Source organism: Clupea harengus, chromosome 8, assembly GCF_900700415.2.
Source record: "Clupea harengus chromosome 8, Ch_v2.0.2, whole genome shotgun sequence".
NCBI classification, from domain to species: Eukaryota; Metazoa; Chordata; class Actinopteri; order Clupeiformes; family Clupeidae; genus Clupea; species Clupea harengus.
This window is the reverse complement of record NC_045159.1, coordinates 26,109,003-26,126,060: the sequence shown is the minus strand read 5'-3', so window position 1 is coordinate 26,126,060 and position 17,058 is coordinate 26,109,003. Positions and strand designations below refer to the sequence as shown.

At 42.5% G+C, this 17,058-nt stretch overlaps 1 protein-coding gene across 1 annotated transcript; it reads left to right on the top strand.

Annotated features, from left to right (window-relative positions):
• Positions 1–2,396: 2,396 nt before the first annotated feature.
• Positions 2,397–16,485, top strand: gnb2 (guanine nucleotide binding protein (G protein), beta polypeptide 2). The gene is made up of 11 exons (XM_012834793.3): positions 2,397–3,378; positions 9,801–9,903; positions 10,072–10,110; positions 10,691–10,797; positions 11,769–11,832; positions 12,527–12,689; positions 13,044–13,110; positions 14,246–14,447; positions 14,621–14,837; positions 14,965–15,116; positions 15,199–16,485. Exons 2-10 carry the CDS (start codon positions 9,847–9,849, stop codon positions 15,069–15,071), a joined length of 1,023 nt encoding a protein of 340 aa, XP_012690247.1. The 5' UTR covers positions 2,397–3,378; positions 9,801–9,846; the 3' UTR covers positions 15,072–15,116; positions 15,199–16,485.
• The last annotated feature ends 573 nt before the right edge of the window (positions 16,486–17,058 follow it).

Here is a 17,058-nt window from a genome sequence, read left to right as displayed (position 1 = left end):
GGACAAGGGGTTTGCTGTGTAGAATTAAATAAAGAGGGACTTTGACTGAGGAACAAGATATAGCGATGGACCTTCTGGCAGCTGTCATGCAGCAGTGCACAGGTCTGTGGTAAGTTTCCCATATCCCATCTCTCTCAACCTTTGGTTTCCTAAGTGGAATTTAGTGGCAATTGTGAAATGAGTGTTTGATGCCCAGTGCCACCACATCACTCGCTAAACAATGTGGATGGGAGTGGACAGAGTGTACTTCTACACTGTTTACACTGTAAACATTAATTTGCTTAATGTGAAGTATACATTCTTTAAAAGATGTCTTCAGTCTTCAGTTGTGTTTATCTTTCATTTAGCTCCGGGTATAAGAAAAATGGGCATCTGAGTATTGTGGAATGAAAGTATTGTACACCTGGTCATTAGATACAAAGTCGGCTCTATGTTTGTCGTGATGACCTTTACACCTGTAAACACTGTATGTCCGTTCACCAGTGCTGCCAAGTTAACCATTAGTAGATACCTGGTCTCACAATCCTCCCATCGGCCAAATATAAATTGCCTGAATAAAACAACTTTTGTACAATCAACAATCAGTTTATATTAGACATTTTTATACAATACAATCAAAATCAGTTTATATTAGACATTTTTGGGCTACATTTATATATAAATATATATTTGCCACCATATCTAATTTGAGTCTGTATTTAGGCATTTATGGAATGAGCCTGCAGTCCTTCACTATCCTTTTGGATGTCAAACCACTGGCTGCAAATAAGTCTTAGTCCATCTGGTTTCATCCAAGTCATATACTTCACCATTGAAGAGACTCGAGGAGAAATACAAATAGGCCGCCTCGGTATGAAAATGGAACATCTGTTCAAGGAAGCCACGGTGCAGAGAACAGACACGCCCTCTAGTGTTTAAATCACCATTGATTTCAAATGGGTATTCCCACTCAGTGTTCGACATTCGACATCCATTCGACAGTGGATGTCAAAATAAATAAAAAATGTCTGGATGACTCCATGGTGTACCCTTGCCTTGAGGACAACTGAGAGAAAAGTGTGGTGATTTAGATGTCTGTCATTTTTCCTTAAGCTCACAGTCAACACTGATTAGACACTAGACACCCCACAAAATGGTTGGACTGACACCTATTTCAAGACTCACAAGTACAAGTGTGACAGGAACTCTTCTGTGAGCTTAATCACATACCTCAACACACACACGACAGACCATGCATATCTATTCAACCAAAGACCGTTACTGTAGTGTGCTGTAGTGATTAGTACAGACTGTGCTCCTAAACACATGTCAGTATAGTCTACTACTCCTCATATCCTTCCCTGCCCATACGGTGCCTGCTCTAGCCCCTGCATATTCTGTTGCTAAGCAACCTATCCTCAGCTACTACAGTCCCTGATGGGGCTTAAAGACAGGGCAGGTGGAGCAAACCATTTTGCAGACTTTGTGCAGGGGAGGAAATGCTCACATGTACTGCTCATACAGTAGAGCTCACAAGTTCAGGAAATGGGTCCCTATATAGACCCCAACATGAACTGATCACTCCCATCTGCCAAATATGAATTGCCTGAATAAAACAGCTTTTTAGCTTTAAAATGTGCAAATATGCAATGTTGGATACAATCTTTCATATACTGATGTGCTCATTCGTGGAAGTCTCCATCTCCACGTTTCCTCCCGAGGGACACTGTAGGTTCTAGTATAAAATATGATCAGATGATCAGCACACATTTTCAGCTTTATTTCTCACTTTCCTGTTTCTGTGTTACAATCCTCTTGGCTAATAGAAACCTGTATAACTGTAATTACACACCTCATTATCAAAGGACATCCTCTGAGTATTGGTCTAAGTCTCAGAAGAACAAAAGCTCAATGCAATCAACCAAGTGTGAAGTTTTAATTACTACTGCTTCTAATAATGAATTAAATGGAATAGAACTAACGTTGATTGTTGTTGGTTGCAAATCTAGTCAGATCATTGAGGGAGTTCAAAGAGAACATGTGCATTTCTTTTTCTCCAGAGGCGTTTTCATAGACAAAAAATGACAGGCTATATAAGGAAGAGCATGTCGCAGATAGCTGGTAGCCGTAGCATGAGCAAATTTCTTTTGGAATGGTCTAAAGGTCATCAAAATAATTCGACTTTTCTACCATTTGTTATAGCACACTGTGACTTTGAATGACTGCTGCTCGAATGGCCTGCGGCGATGATAAGTCATGTGACATAGAAGTGAAAACAAACTAGACGCAATCTTTTTTCAACTTGTTGGAGGGCGTGGAAGTAGGCCCGCTGCCAATGATATTTTGTTTAAAGTTGTTCACAAACACGACAACCATTTTATAGCAGCAGCGTAGCCCTATTTTGTTACAAATACATTCAGCTTGATTTTGACAAAATGTCCCTCCCATGGCCAACTCACCATTGCTCTCGTGAGATGTGTAGCCTACTGAAGAACTTTAGTTCAGATTTCAGGCAAATTGCGTTGATAAGGGGAGTTTTGAAATGGTACAGTCTCAGGCAGAATGGGTGTGGTTGGTCGTGCATATTTGATGTTACGTTACCGTATGATTTCATTTGGGACAAAACTGACATTTAAATGTGTCATCGAAAAAACTGTATTGTAATCATAGCTTCATCAATTACATGGTGATTTGACTCTTGGCATTGTGGCACCGATGGGTGGGTTTTGTTCTCATCCAACAAGATAACTAAGTCGTTTTGCGTTATCATATTTGATTTATCTTTCAAGCCTCAAACCCAGAGTGCCTCGATTTACTTAATAATTCATTTTTGAAGAAGGGAGGCGACGGTCATATCGCAACCATAGAACGGGTAAAGAGGGAGGAGGAAGAGACCGTCAAGCTAGGGAGGAAGGAAGCGAGGATCACAAAAGCACAACTAGAGAGAAACAAATGCCTCGACATTTATTTATCTTTGTCCAGCTCTTGGGTGAAAACAGACTGAAATGAAGTGTCAATTTGCGATTGTTTAGATCGCCGGTTCTTATAGTCAGGCTGGTAAGGCTTATTTTTTTTCTAAGACGAACCCAACCTGAGGAGGAGGAAACGGGAAAGGCTACATCAGAAGCAAATTCATCTCGAGAAGGCGTCCAGTCAATAGGAGCAATGGTGGCCCTGCACTTATATTTGATATATTTCTGACATTTGGAAAGAAGCTACCAGAAGGAAAACAAGATAGGAAACAGCCAGCGGGGAGCTCTGAATACATTGTAATTTAATCAGTCTTTGTTTTTGTCAAGAAGATCAAGGGGGGACTTCGCTCGTCCCGTCTAAACAATCCAGCCCATAGTCATTCGACGTGGGAAACAGCTGCCTCACCAGCAAGATAAAAAAATACAGGTATCCATCCATCCATCCCTTGCATGTGCCATCAGGATGTGCATGGTTTTCAGTTTAACCTACAGATTGTTTTTAAGTCCTCTCTGTACAATTGACATAAATGGTGAAATTTAAAGCACTATGTTTGGCTACTTGTTGGATTTCGATTGTAGATCTTGTCAAAATACCACATTGGACAATCACCAGTTTTGCGGTTTATGGATCGCCTGCCTACTGCATTTTCATTTGGATTGAATGTGGGCTATAGCACGGCGAGGAATGAGATTACACGGTCTTTCTGATTCAGTCATGGCATAGACTGTAGGCCTGTATGCTGTAGAAACGCATTCGTTAACATTAACATTAACATTTAATCAGAAAAGCGCTTATATACATTTGCTGTTTATTGTTACATTGAAATCGAGAGCGATGGCCTCCGATTGGTCATACTAACGGAGCCTTGCACACTGACCATTGTAGTTTTGATACCTTTTTGTAAGATTCATTATTAAAGGTTCATTGTTGTAAGGCTATTGGTTTAAAACGCACATTATCGTGAAGGCCTTGAAAATTCTTGCCTGAATCCGTCTCGGTCATTCACCTAACCAGAACCCTACCATATATTTGATCTGGGACTTAACGAAAATATGAAATACAGATCTGTAATAGCCTAATATCGAATACAAAGTGTAGCATAGTGAAAATAGAACACAGTGAACTGAACATCGAGACAGAAACTGCCAGGTCAGGAGGACTTTACCTGCGTTTAACTGGTGTAGTTACATTGCAGTCTTGTCATCCCTCTACCGATGGTAGATGGGGAGGCTCAGATTCACAGGGCCTAAATTGTTCATATATTACACACTTTCATTGCAGTGTCAAATACATGGCCCCACAAGTCCATTTTTTTCAGTTTTGCAAATCATCTCACATGATTTATTGGATGAGTAAATGTGGTTGAAGTGGGCCATGACCACCATTATCCTACCTTTTAAGCTATAGGCAGAGGGAGGAAATGCCTTGTGGTTGTTGGTGGATTCCAAATGGCCTATAATGGCTGCATACAGCAGAACTGTTGTTGTAACCAGTAAATCAGCAATGTACATAATTAGTGTCATAACAGCTTTGCGTTGTCCTTTTGAAAGACTATGTTGCTATACAACACATGACCATTAAACTTCTCAGGAATGTCATATGCTTGTTCATTTGGCAGACTTTTTCCCCAAGGCATCCCATCTTTACAGCCCCAATAAGCAAACACAATTAAAATGGAATGGCAGCATATCATTCGTCTCTCCAAGGTTTCTCTTCAGTTTTTGAAATGTGGTTAATTATTGTTAGTTCCAAGTGATGTCTCTTGATGTGTTACACTGAAATACCCATTATCAGCCCACATCCCTATGTTCTCGAGGGCCAGCGATCTCAACTGTGTTGATGTAAAATATTTAGTGGTTATATATATGGATGTAACATGGAAATACAATAAGGAATCCCCTTTTTCATTCCAGAGTGACTGATAATGCATGACCTAGGAACTGGGGAGGGGGGCTTAGTTGTCTTACTGTAATTGGAGATGCAGTGACAGCGTAAATCTGAAGCATGGTGCAAAGGAAGTGTGGTCGGCATCCACAGTAGGTGATGAGGTCCCGTGTGAGTCTTCATGGCATCCAGTGGACTGGGTGACGCGTTCCCCTCCTCCTGTCTCTCTATTGGTAAAGTGAGCAGCTGGGAGATGAGACTGGGACCCAGTCATTTCCCCTTGTCGCCTCCCATTAGTGCAGTGCGATCCATCTGTGTTGAGTTTCCCCCAGGGAACAATGACCCAGCTAATTCCTCACCGCTTTCTCTCTCTCTCTCTCTCTCTCTCTCTCTCTCTCTATGTATGTGTGTGTGTGTGTGTGTGTGTGTGAGTTAAGGGTGGGCGATATGGACTCAAATTTCACAGTATTTTCAACTGTATGGATGGTATCGGTAGGTTATGACATCACTGAATTTATCGTTTAAAGTTCATACACCTAATATTATTGTAGCGTGCCTCCACATGTGTGTGTACGTGATGCAGTGAGCCTAGAGTGCTGTGCAAATGTAGAGAGAATGTTAATTGTGTTCCATTTTGGAATGTACTTGTGTCTTCCTTCCTGTGTTGCTGTTAGCGTGTATTTCTGTTACCATTTTTAAGTGATATGTATAGATGACTATGTGTTCGACCCTGTGTAGTTAGTGTATTTGTAGTTATTAGACCTCCCTCGTGGGTTTTTCCATTCAGTATCAGTGTTCATCACAATAAATGGCAGAGAAGCCAGAGAAACCACTGCATTGTTCCTACTTGACATTACAGTGGTGTTAGAGGCAGGATCTGGGTTGACCACGCTGGAAGACATTGAAGATCTCATTGACTAGTTGCAGTGGGGTGGGGCACAGCCGAAAGGCTATATATTCGAAGAGCCTTAATGAGGCTGAACCCGGCTGTTTCCCCGCTGCGAGGATGGCAGGAAGGAGCAGCTGATGGAGCAAACGCCCCCAGCCCTGGATGATGAGGGGGGTAGCAGCTGAGGACCACCAATGAGACAACGGAGGCAACGATGAAGCTGCCCCGCTGTAGTGCAGAAGGCCCACTCGAGACCTACCTCGTCTAAGTTCAGCTGACCGCTCGCTTCGGAACCTGGTCCGCGGAGGAGATGGGGGTGGGTGGGTCCAGGTCGCATGCGCCTTAGAGGGCAAGGAGTTTCATGTCCTGATGGATCTTGGACTGGTTCTGCTGGCTAGGTGGATGTGTCTGGAGCTAATCGACTTCTGGGTACTAAGGCAACCGGAGACTGAGCCCACCTCAGGTGAGACTGAGACTGAGGGCTGCCCACGCCGTCTCAGGTTGTCGAAAGCTGAGGAAATCTACTGCCGTGCCGCCGCCAGTCCACAAGGTCCTCGCATCGCCACCATCAGCTGAGCCAGAGGCCACTGCACCGACACGGCACCCTCCGGAGAAGCCCACACATCATAGAGGCACCGCACCACTGCCAGAGCTGACCACACTGAGACCATTGGCAACAGCTGAGACCAGACTGGCGGTCAATGACTTGTACCAGTGGAGCTTTTGAGGGGCTGGAGGCAAGCCAGAGAGACCAGCTGCGAGGGTCCCAGGAGCAATTCACCGGGATCTCCGTGGTCACTACACACACTAGCCTGGTCCAGCACGACACTGGAGACACGCACCCCATCCGCCTTTGCCCCCGGCGGCTGCCCCTTAGCCAAGAGGGTTTCAAGAGATTCAAGAGATGGTGGAGACAGGAGTCATCATCACGCCCATCAGCAGTCCTGGTCAATATGAAAAATGGTACCTGGCAATTCTGTGTCGACTACTGCCACCTCAACGAAGTCACCCGCGAAGACTTCTACCTGCTGCCACATATCGATGATGCCCTCGACTACGTTGTGGGTTCCCACCGGTTCAGCTCCATCAACCTCCGCAGTGGCCACTGGCAGGTGGAGCTGACGCCAGAGGCATACCTAAAGAAAACCCGCTCCATTGGCCTGGGGCTCTGGCAGTTCAGAGTGCTTCCTTTTGGGCTCTGCAATGGACCAGCCATTTTTGAGTGCCTGATGGAGAGAGTCCTGGCTGGTGTTCCTCGTAACTGCTGTGTGGTCTACCTAGATGACCTTCTTGTCCAAGCTGCAGACTTCGAGAACGCCCTGGCTAACCTGAGTGAAGTCTTCTATGCTATTTACCGAGCTGGTCAGCATCCGTACCTGAGGAAGTGTAATCTGTTTTGGCGAGAGACCGCAATCCTGGGCTATGTCATCAGCTCTGGAGGGGTGGCCACTGATCCAGCAAGAGTAGCAGTGGAGAGAGAGTGGCCTCTGGCCTCTGGCCTCTCCCTGCAACAATGGAGATCCGTGGAGCTTCCTGGGGCTGGCGTCATACTACCGACGCTTCATCAGAGCCTTTTCATCATCGCCAGTCCACTGCACTGACCGACGCAGAAGGGGCATGCTTTTTGCTGCCTGTGTGTTGGATCCGGTGTAGTTTGAGTATTTGTCCACCCTTTACCAATGTTTTATGTTGAGATTAGACCTCCCTTGTGTGCTTTCCCATTTAGTGCGGTGTTTCTTGTGTCGCAGTAGATGGCAGAGAAGTCAGGGAAACCTGGATGTAAATCCTGCTCAACATTACACTATTTGATCTTTCCAGTAGCAAGATTTAATGGGTTCTTCCTTGGTCCATGCTACACCTTTCCACCAAGTTTCATGAAAATCGGGCAGATAGTTTTTGCGTAATCCTTCTTACAGACACAAACGGCACCGAAAACATAACCTCTTTGGTGGAGGTAACAATAACGACGAGGCCCCTAATTACTAGAGCAATTTACTCTCTATGACTGAAATAACAAAAAACAGGAAACTAAAACTTAAAAATAATAAAAGCAGACATCGGCCCTCGAAGTTCTTAGCTAGGAACACCGGCCTGTTGACGTTTTCCAGCTTGATGGATGTCCTAGGGTAGGTTACGGCATTAACTTATTATTACTATTTAGGAGACATACCTATGCTACTGCGTGGGGGTGTTAGGAATTTTGTCGAGCTTCCCATTGTTTACAGACTCAAACAGCGTCAAAATTTTACATCCATTCGATTTCAAAACTGGACATTGTTCTTAATTAATCAGATTATTTATCAGTTTGATGGTTACCTAGCTATCTCACTTGGTAATTGGTGGCAAGAGATTTAAGCAGACTACCTGCAACTGATGTGGAATTCTCTAATAGACGAAATTATGGGAAATTCTAATGCTTTAATTCATGCTTTAAAAAAATATCCCGGTATTGACATTATTGCAAAATTCATGCGGTGGCGTAATAATACAGACAACTATTAAACCGAAATACCGCCCGTGTGTGTGTGTGTGTGTGTGTGTGTGTGTGTGTGTGTGAGAGAGAGAGTGTATAGGTGTGATAACTAAATTCTCATCGGACACCATTTAGGCTTTCATGTGAAGGGAACACATCCATTGCCATCTCTCGTGATGTAAGGTCCTTTGCAAGTACGACCTTCCCTCACAGGAGGCAGCCTCCTGGTGGTTTTACCTTCACATTCCTCCTTCGTAAGAGGCCTCCTTATAGTTGCACAAAGTCCCTATGCAAACTCGAATGCGACCTTCACTAGATATAACTGTCCACGGGATGCAAATACCCACTGTCCGTATCAGGGCAGCCTGTCATGGGTTTAAATGAGGTTATGGCCTATTTGAATACACCCACAAATGTGAAAAAAAATATTTCTATTTATGTAACGCAATTTGAATGTGTTCTTTTCCTCCGACTAGCACTGCAGGGTTCTTCGTGGACTTGTACAATACTTGAATGCTATCTACTCCGCCTTCATTTTTCCTAATTTGCTGTATTGCATTATGTCTATCTGCCTTTTTGTTTATTGCAATGATCTGAAAATCCTATTTCGACTCAGTGGAGATGATCATGTTCAATTAATGAGGTTTAAATAATGCATTCAAGAGACACACACAAACACACACACACACACACACACACACACACGGAAGCCACAAGCAAAAACACCCTTTTGATTGCTACTTGCCATAATCCTAATCTTGTTTCTCTGTAAAGTGCAGTAGGTCATGGACCACAAAACCCATTACATGATGCTCTCCACCCAGATTACATGGTATTACAGATTATGTCCCACAGATACTAAGACTAATACCATTTTCTGATGCATAATACAGATAGGAGCAATTTAACACAATATGAGACTGAATACAGTATGGGCTGATCACAGAATCTTATTTAACTGTTACTTAACTGTTGTCTAAAATATTTGAAAGTATTTACCTACAAATGTTTTAGTTCACAGAACAGTGGAAAATAGGTTTGTTTGTCTTTGGGTAATTTGAAGAGAAGGCAAAGAATGAGACAATAATAATAATAATAATAATAATAATAATCTGTGGTTGAGTATGCTGACCTTTCCTGTGTCCTGCGCTTGTGTGGGACTTTTGAACAATGAAGCGGCAGTGGCTTGCTATGAATGCGAGCATAAATAAGGCATTAGCTGAGCTCCCTGGAGTACTGCCTTATGCCTTCTGCTGTACATCAACACCATAGCTCCTGCTCTCTAGCAAATCAGTCTGTTTTAGAGCTCATTGAGGGAACTGCATACAATAAATGCTAATGAAATGAATATCAATTCTTAATATTCAAATAGAACAAAAAAAGCCCATTGTAGAGCAATGCTGGAGAAATCACAGTAACGTGGTCATTCAGTGAGGCGTGGTCGGTCAGGCCATCTTGTTTCTAGGTTCACTTTTATTGGTTCTCACCCTGAAGGTGACACTCAACCCTATGCTGTTCGGCTGTGCCTGTACTGGGCTGAGAGAGAGAGAGAGAGGGTTCTCACTGGTGTGGTCGGTGTGTCGTGCTCTGTGTCTCTTGCAGGTGGCCGAGAGGCAGAGGGTGAGCGAGCGGGCCGGGGGAATCCACCATGAGCGAGCTGGAGCAGCTACGGCAGGAGGCAGAGCAACTGAGGAACCAGATCAGAGTGAGATGACTGTGTTTATACATGTATTGACAGTGTGTTTGTTTGTTTGTTTGTTTGTTTGTTTTAACGTTTTAACGGTATCTCTTCAAGTTCATTTGTGGTGTTGGACAGACACTAGGCACAAGCTGTCAATGTCTCAGGTTCTGTTTTGATCTGTTTCTGTGGCAGGATGCAAGGAAAGCATGCGGAGACTCCACCCTTACTCAGGTAAGGTGCAGACACAGCACCGGAGCTCACATTCACATTCCCCACACAGAACCCTCACCAATAAGCTTTCTCACAAAGAAGAACTGTGCTAAAACTGTAAGGCCCAAAAATACCTATGGGTTTTTTTTTTTTTGGCTACAAGGTCCAAATCTGATCCAGTTAGTCTGTGGATAAGCATTCTCATCTTGTACGTGGAAGCCTGACTTCTCAGTTGAGAATGCATAATACCCAAATGTCAATCATGATCACACTATGCTTGATCTAATGTTGATCACTTAAGTACGCTAATGACTTTTAGTGGTGTCAACTACGCATTGACAAGATGCCCTCCCATCTGTCAGCAGTATATATTTGACTATCACGACATGGATGTATGGAGTTTTGAAAGCTATTAGTACCTTTTAAGTGTGGTGTCATAGTTATCAGTGAAGCACCACTCACTGCTAGTTGCTTTCCTCTTTTCCTTGTTGGTGTGTAGTGTAGTAACTATGACGATTGTCTGCTTGTTTACTGCTCACGTGGTTTATGTGTGCATGCTTGTGTGTGTGTGTGTGTGTGTGTGTGTGCATCGCTTCGACAGATAACGGCAGGTCTGGACCCCGTTGGGCGCATTCAGATGCGGACGAGGCGTACTCTCCGTGGGCACCTGGCTAAGATCTATGCCATGCACTGGGGCACTGACTCAAGGTGAACACACACAGGCTCTCGACCTTTCTTTTTATGACGCTCTCGACTCAAAACAGGCTGTGCATGTATTTCTCTGAAAATGTGCAGCAAGGCTACTCCGCCTGCATTTGTGTCTTGTACGCGTTAGTCATCCATATATACGCACGCATACATACATGCATGTGTATATATGTGGGTAACGAGTGGCAAGTAATACCCAGGCCTCGTATACAAATGTTTTATTTGAATGACTCACCGTAAATAAACAGCCAATGTGTAGGCTCTGTTTGCACACTGTTATTAATGCAAATACATTTAGATTTGGAATTATGGTCAGGGTCATGTTAAAGTGTCGGTTAGATGATGGGTTGGCCTTGAAATCACATGTTTGTATGATAGATGGTCAATTATAGCGAATTATATATTTTGACCTATCCCAAAATGGCCCATCCTTATGCTGGTAATTCTATCAACACATCTGTGTACCTCACAGATCTTTCCTACCAGATGTAAAATGTTGTTGTTGCTGTGGTTTCCTATCAGATGCTTAAATTAGGGCTTGATGTGAAGGATTAGTCCCTAATTGTTGTTTTTGTGGCTGTGTTGCATGTTAGACCAATTTAGACCAGGAAGCGTGTTTTATAGTTCATGACATTTCTTTTTATAGGTGCTGTGATGTGTAGGCCTGTGGTAATGTGCTCTGGTCAGTAATGAAAATGTGACAATTCCTAGAAATGGAGGATAGGGCGTGTCAACCCTAATGCTCAAGACTGCCACTGATACGGTCTGCAAGACCTCTCAAATACAGAAAGCAGAGTTTAGGTCTGAAAAGGACACCACAACCTTCAGCTCCCTCTTCAGAAGCACATCCCCATTTTAGGTGTAACTGATATGATGGGAAGACATTGGAGCCATTGCATGTGCTTCGTGTGACCACTAGGGGGAGAGCTTGTCTTCACACGGCTGATGTAAATGTTTCCTCTGTCCCCAAGGCTCCTGGTCAGTGCATCTCAAGATGGCAAACTGATTATCTGGGACAGCTACACCACTAATAAGGTAATTTCACTCACTAGGAACACTGTGCTGTCCGAGCATTTGGAAAGTGAGTATTGTGAGATTTAAAAACCTAAGATTCTTTTAAAAATAAACTAATTGTAAATATTGTAGGTATTATAAAATACTTACGTCTGACAAATTTGGTGTATGATATGATGACCTGAGCAGTTTTCTATTTTCAATTTTCTATAGCTTCCTGTTCTCACACGTCCTATGTTCTATCAAAAACACACTGTTGTAGAGTAACCTTTGCAGACTGCATACATTGTTGTCAAGTTTGAGAGTGGCAATTCATTAAAGAGCAGTCCTGTTGGCATCACTTTTGCCAATAACCTGAGATTATGGTGCCCGATCCCACTCTGCGTCTCCTTTATATGTGTATGGTCATCAAGAAGCTCTTGAAGACCCAACTCTTCAGAGAGCACTTCCTGTCCTAACTGGCACTTCGACTAGTGCGTAACTTGCAATTACAGCAGTTACATTTCTGCTCTTCTTTCTTTCTTTTTTATTTCATTTTGTTATATTTCTTATGTAAAGTAGTATTTATTTATTGTTACACCAGGTTCTATTGCTCGTAGCTTGAATATTCTCTCCCTTGTACGTCGCTTTGGACAAAAGCGTCTGCTAAATGACTAAATGTAAATGTAAATGTAAAGCTCTCACTCTCTCTCACGTCGCCCCCCTCCTCCCTCAGATGCATGCCATCCCCCTGCGCTCGTCCTGGGTGATGACGTGTGCCTACGCTCCCTCTGGGAACTTCGTAGCTTGCGGGGGGCTGGACAACATCTGCTCCATCTACAGCCTGAAGACCCGCGAGGGCAATGTCCGCGTCAGCCGAGAACTACCTGGCCACACAGGTAACCTGCACCTGCATTATTGTCCGTTATTCCCATCGACAGTATAGTCGGAACTTCTCATAATATTTCGTACAGTGCATGGGGGTTAGCGAAGCTTCCGCATTATGGAAGTGATGGACTGTGGGGATCTCCCAGCATGCAGTGCACGTTGAACTGCATTCATTCTGTGTAAATGTTCCAAATTAGAACAGAGAAGCTCAGGTCTCCCTTTTGTGTCTAATGTTAGCACATGTGCCTGTTGGCATCAGTTCCCTGTGTTGGTTTAGCATGATCTGTCACCATCTGTCAAATGTCAAAGACCTGCTCTTGCTTTCCCTATTAATCATTAATCAACCTGCCTGCCTTTGTTTCCAGGTTACCTATCCTGCTGTCGTTTCATTGATGACAATCAAATCATCACAAGTTCAGGAGATACAACCTGGTCAGTCCACTATTTTACCATAAACAACTCTCATAAAACATATCATTTTTTTTTGTGCTTTTTATATAAACCCATACACATGTATTACTTTGATAACACTTTACTTAAACCCATTATCCATAAAGCATTATAAACAGTTTCATAAAGGGTTATGAAGTATTCATACTGTCACATAATGATTGACATAAGTCTATATAACATAGTAATGACTGCACTCATATTCATAAAGCGTTACGATGTCATAGTATAAGCCCTTACAGCTTGATGTTTCAGAATACATGATATGGCTTTGTTTACCTCCTGATAGTAGCACTGATGACATCCTTGCCTTATGTCAAATGCTGTTTATTCACCAAATGTTCTTTATGGAGCCTTATGTGACTCTATGTGACTCTGTGTGTAAGGGGCATGTACCTCAGTTATACCTGATTCAATAGGCTTTTGGACCAAACAGTGTTGTAAAGTTAAAAGAGAAGGGTGTATTTATATTTTCAATGAACTTATTCAGTAGTTACAATAGTCTGTTCAGAGTTTACTAATATCTGTCTATATAGTATAAATAAAATAAAAGGAATCATTTAAGGAAACTTAGAAATGATATTCCTATACAGTTAAATATCAACAGTAAAGGGATTCAATCAAATATATATTTATAAATATGGCTGTGGGTGCACCCTTACTAGTTCAACATGTAACTATATTAATAGCAATTATGTACAGTATTCATCACACACACGCTATATTCTCAATTCAAATTACGATTTCATTATTCAATAAAAATTGGAATGATGCTAATCAGTTCAATCAATTTATAATTAACTCAAAAAGCCCAGCACACCAGCTGAGAATACTATCCAAGGAAAAGAATAGGAAAAAGTGGAAAAATCTAAATGTCTGACGAAACCAAAAACGTAGGATATTCTTGATCACTGATTATTGATTAATTCATCTGTAGTTCTCGTGGTTCTCTACTTATCTGGAGTTGAGATTAATCTAAAAATGAATAATAATTTCTCAAAGTAAATCTTTATTCCTGTATGTATAAGATACATGTATAAGTAGTCGTGTTCTAGATGTAACTATACTAATGTGTGTGTGCAGCTAAAGACGTCTTCCTGATGTATGTGTTTTGCAGTGCATTGTGGGATATAGAGACTGGGCAGCAGACTACCGTGTTCTCCGGTCATAGCGGAGACGTCATGAGTCTGTCCCTGGCACCCGACTCCCGCTTGTTCATCTCTGGCGCATGCGATGCCTCCATCAAGCTCTGGGACATCCGGGACAGCATGTGCAGGCAGACGTTCACCGGCCACGAGTCTGACATCAACGCCGTCTGTGTGAGTGTGGCTGCCATCACCTTAACAACCTAAACACTTGAATGTAGAAATTCAGTAAAAATGTGACTAAATCTGTGTTTGCCTATTGCCTGGCGTTTTCCACTTATTTCTCCCGCTCTCTTTTAAAATCCCATCCATCTCTCTATCCCTTCCACTTCCTCCGGGTCTCCTAGTTCTTCCCGAGCGGCAGTGCGTTTGCCACAGGATCAGATGACGCCACCTGTCGTCTGTTCGACTTGCGGGCCGACCAGGAGCTTGGCCTCTATTCCCACGACAACATCATCTGCGGCATCACCTCGGTGGCCTTCTCCCGCTCCGGACGCCTGCTGCTCGCCGGCTACGACGACTTCAACTGCAACATCTGGGACGCGATGAAGGGCGACCGAGCAGGTTTGGTGGCGTCACTCAAAGAAAGAAGATTGAAATGATTTGAGCTTTTGTTAATCTTTTTTGAGAGTGCTAAAGCTAATGCTAATGCTAATGCTAATCCATCCATCTCTATTGTTCTCCCTGCCAGGTGTGTTGGCGGGTCATGACAATCGTGTCAGTTGTCTGGGTGTTACAGAAGATGGCATGGCGGTGAGCACCGGATCTTGGGATAGCTTCCTCAAGATTTGGAACTGACCACACACAAACAACACACACACACAAACACATACAGACACACAAACACACACACACACACATTTACTATTTCACTCAGTCTGTCTCTCCATTTCTCTCTGTGTCCTTCCAACACACACACACACACACAAACACACACACACACACACACACACACACACACACCTGCATGCAAGCACACACACACACACACACCCCCTCTCAAAATGGTCCTACAGTATTCATACTTAACACTTCGGTGCACACATTGCACTCTGTATGCACACTGTATTGTATATAAGGTGTACACACACATGCACACACACACACACACACAAACATACAGAAGGTCATTGTAAATATTAATTCCATTTAGGTATGAGTTTACGTACCCGTTAATATACATGTCACAAGCAATTCTTCTCCATACCAATCAGAATGTATGCAGGTTTGCCCACTTGAAGTATACAGAAGTGTTCACATATTAGTACTCTTTAAATGTCTATACTGACGACAACACTTTACAATGCATACTACATCTTACACTGCATACTACTTCTTACACTGAATCACGAAGTGACCAAAACAACTTCTTCATTAAAGGAAGTATTTGGTAGGCTGGTAGATGCTTTACGAACTCCTGGTATGACCAGTATTTCTTTCTCTTTCTAGTTTGCTTTCTCTTTCTCTTTCTCTCACACACAAACACAGACACAGATATTCACACCCAAACACACACACACACACACACACAGACACAAAACACCTGCTTGTTTAAAGGACACCATCTCGGAAGCTCGCCGAGACCTTGAGGGACTTGTTGAAACAGTCCCTTGTCATGTCTTGATTTTGTCGCATATCCCCACCACTATGTAAACACAGTGACCCGAAGCGAGCAGAAGGATGGCGTCTACTGTCTCTACTGAAGCAGAGGGCAAAGGTCAAAAACACAAAAAACACTGCCAAATATGTCAGCTGGCTCACACGGCCATTTCTGTTGTAAACGTTTTTATAGATATGTACACCTGCATATATATAAGTAATATATGATAGTTTTGTTTCAATGGTTTTTGTTTTTTTAAAGCTTATTTTATTCATTTTCCTGTGTGCCTCATATACATTGTTAAGGTAAGAACGGTAACTAGAAAATAATTAAAACACCAAATATCTGAAGTAACGCAGACCCTTGTCACACTGACTGAATGGCATGGTAATTACATAAGAACTCCATGTACTGACACACATTTTTGGCAACCCAGTACATCCATTAATAGTTCATAATATATTGAATGTCACAGCTCTAAGGGAACTGTTGAAATGGTTGGCCATGTTATATTTCAGAATGTACTACATTTTCAAATTGTTTTCATTTGCAAGTAACACTTCAGTAACAATTCACTGCACTGTCTTTATTAAAAATGTATATCAATGGTCATTTCTTTGATATTTACAATTCACTGCTGCAAAGGCTTGCTTATAGCACATTCATATGCCCAACACCACTCCACTTAGGCTGGATCTTGGCTCACTATCCAGGACTGCATTTCCCAAAAGCATTGCTGAGCAACCACTGTGGTAACCATGGAGAGTGTTCAAAATGAGAGAAAGACGATCATTTAATGATGGAAGTTGTTCAACAATGCTTTGGGGAAATGTACACCAGGTGTGTTTGCATAGGGTTAGGACAATTGTAGTTTGGAACAAAAAAACACATGACACTGAGGATGAACTAAGATCAAAGTATTTTTATTTTACCAACCAGTCCTGTGTTAAGACATGATAAAGACTCATGAGTTCATCCAACACAATATTTTAAGACTTTAATCTCATCTGTTCGTGAAGTACAATCTGAAGTTCCCACTCTTAAAACATGAACACTAAAATACAGTTCAAACATCTACTTATCCAAAAAAACAAACTTTTTTTATGAATGAAAATAAAACACAAACATGAAATAAAAAGCTAACGTAATGAACCCATCACAGAGGATATCAACTTAAACCGCTTC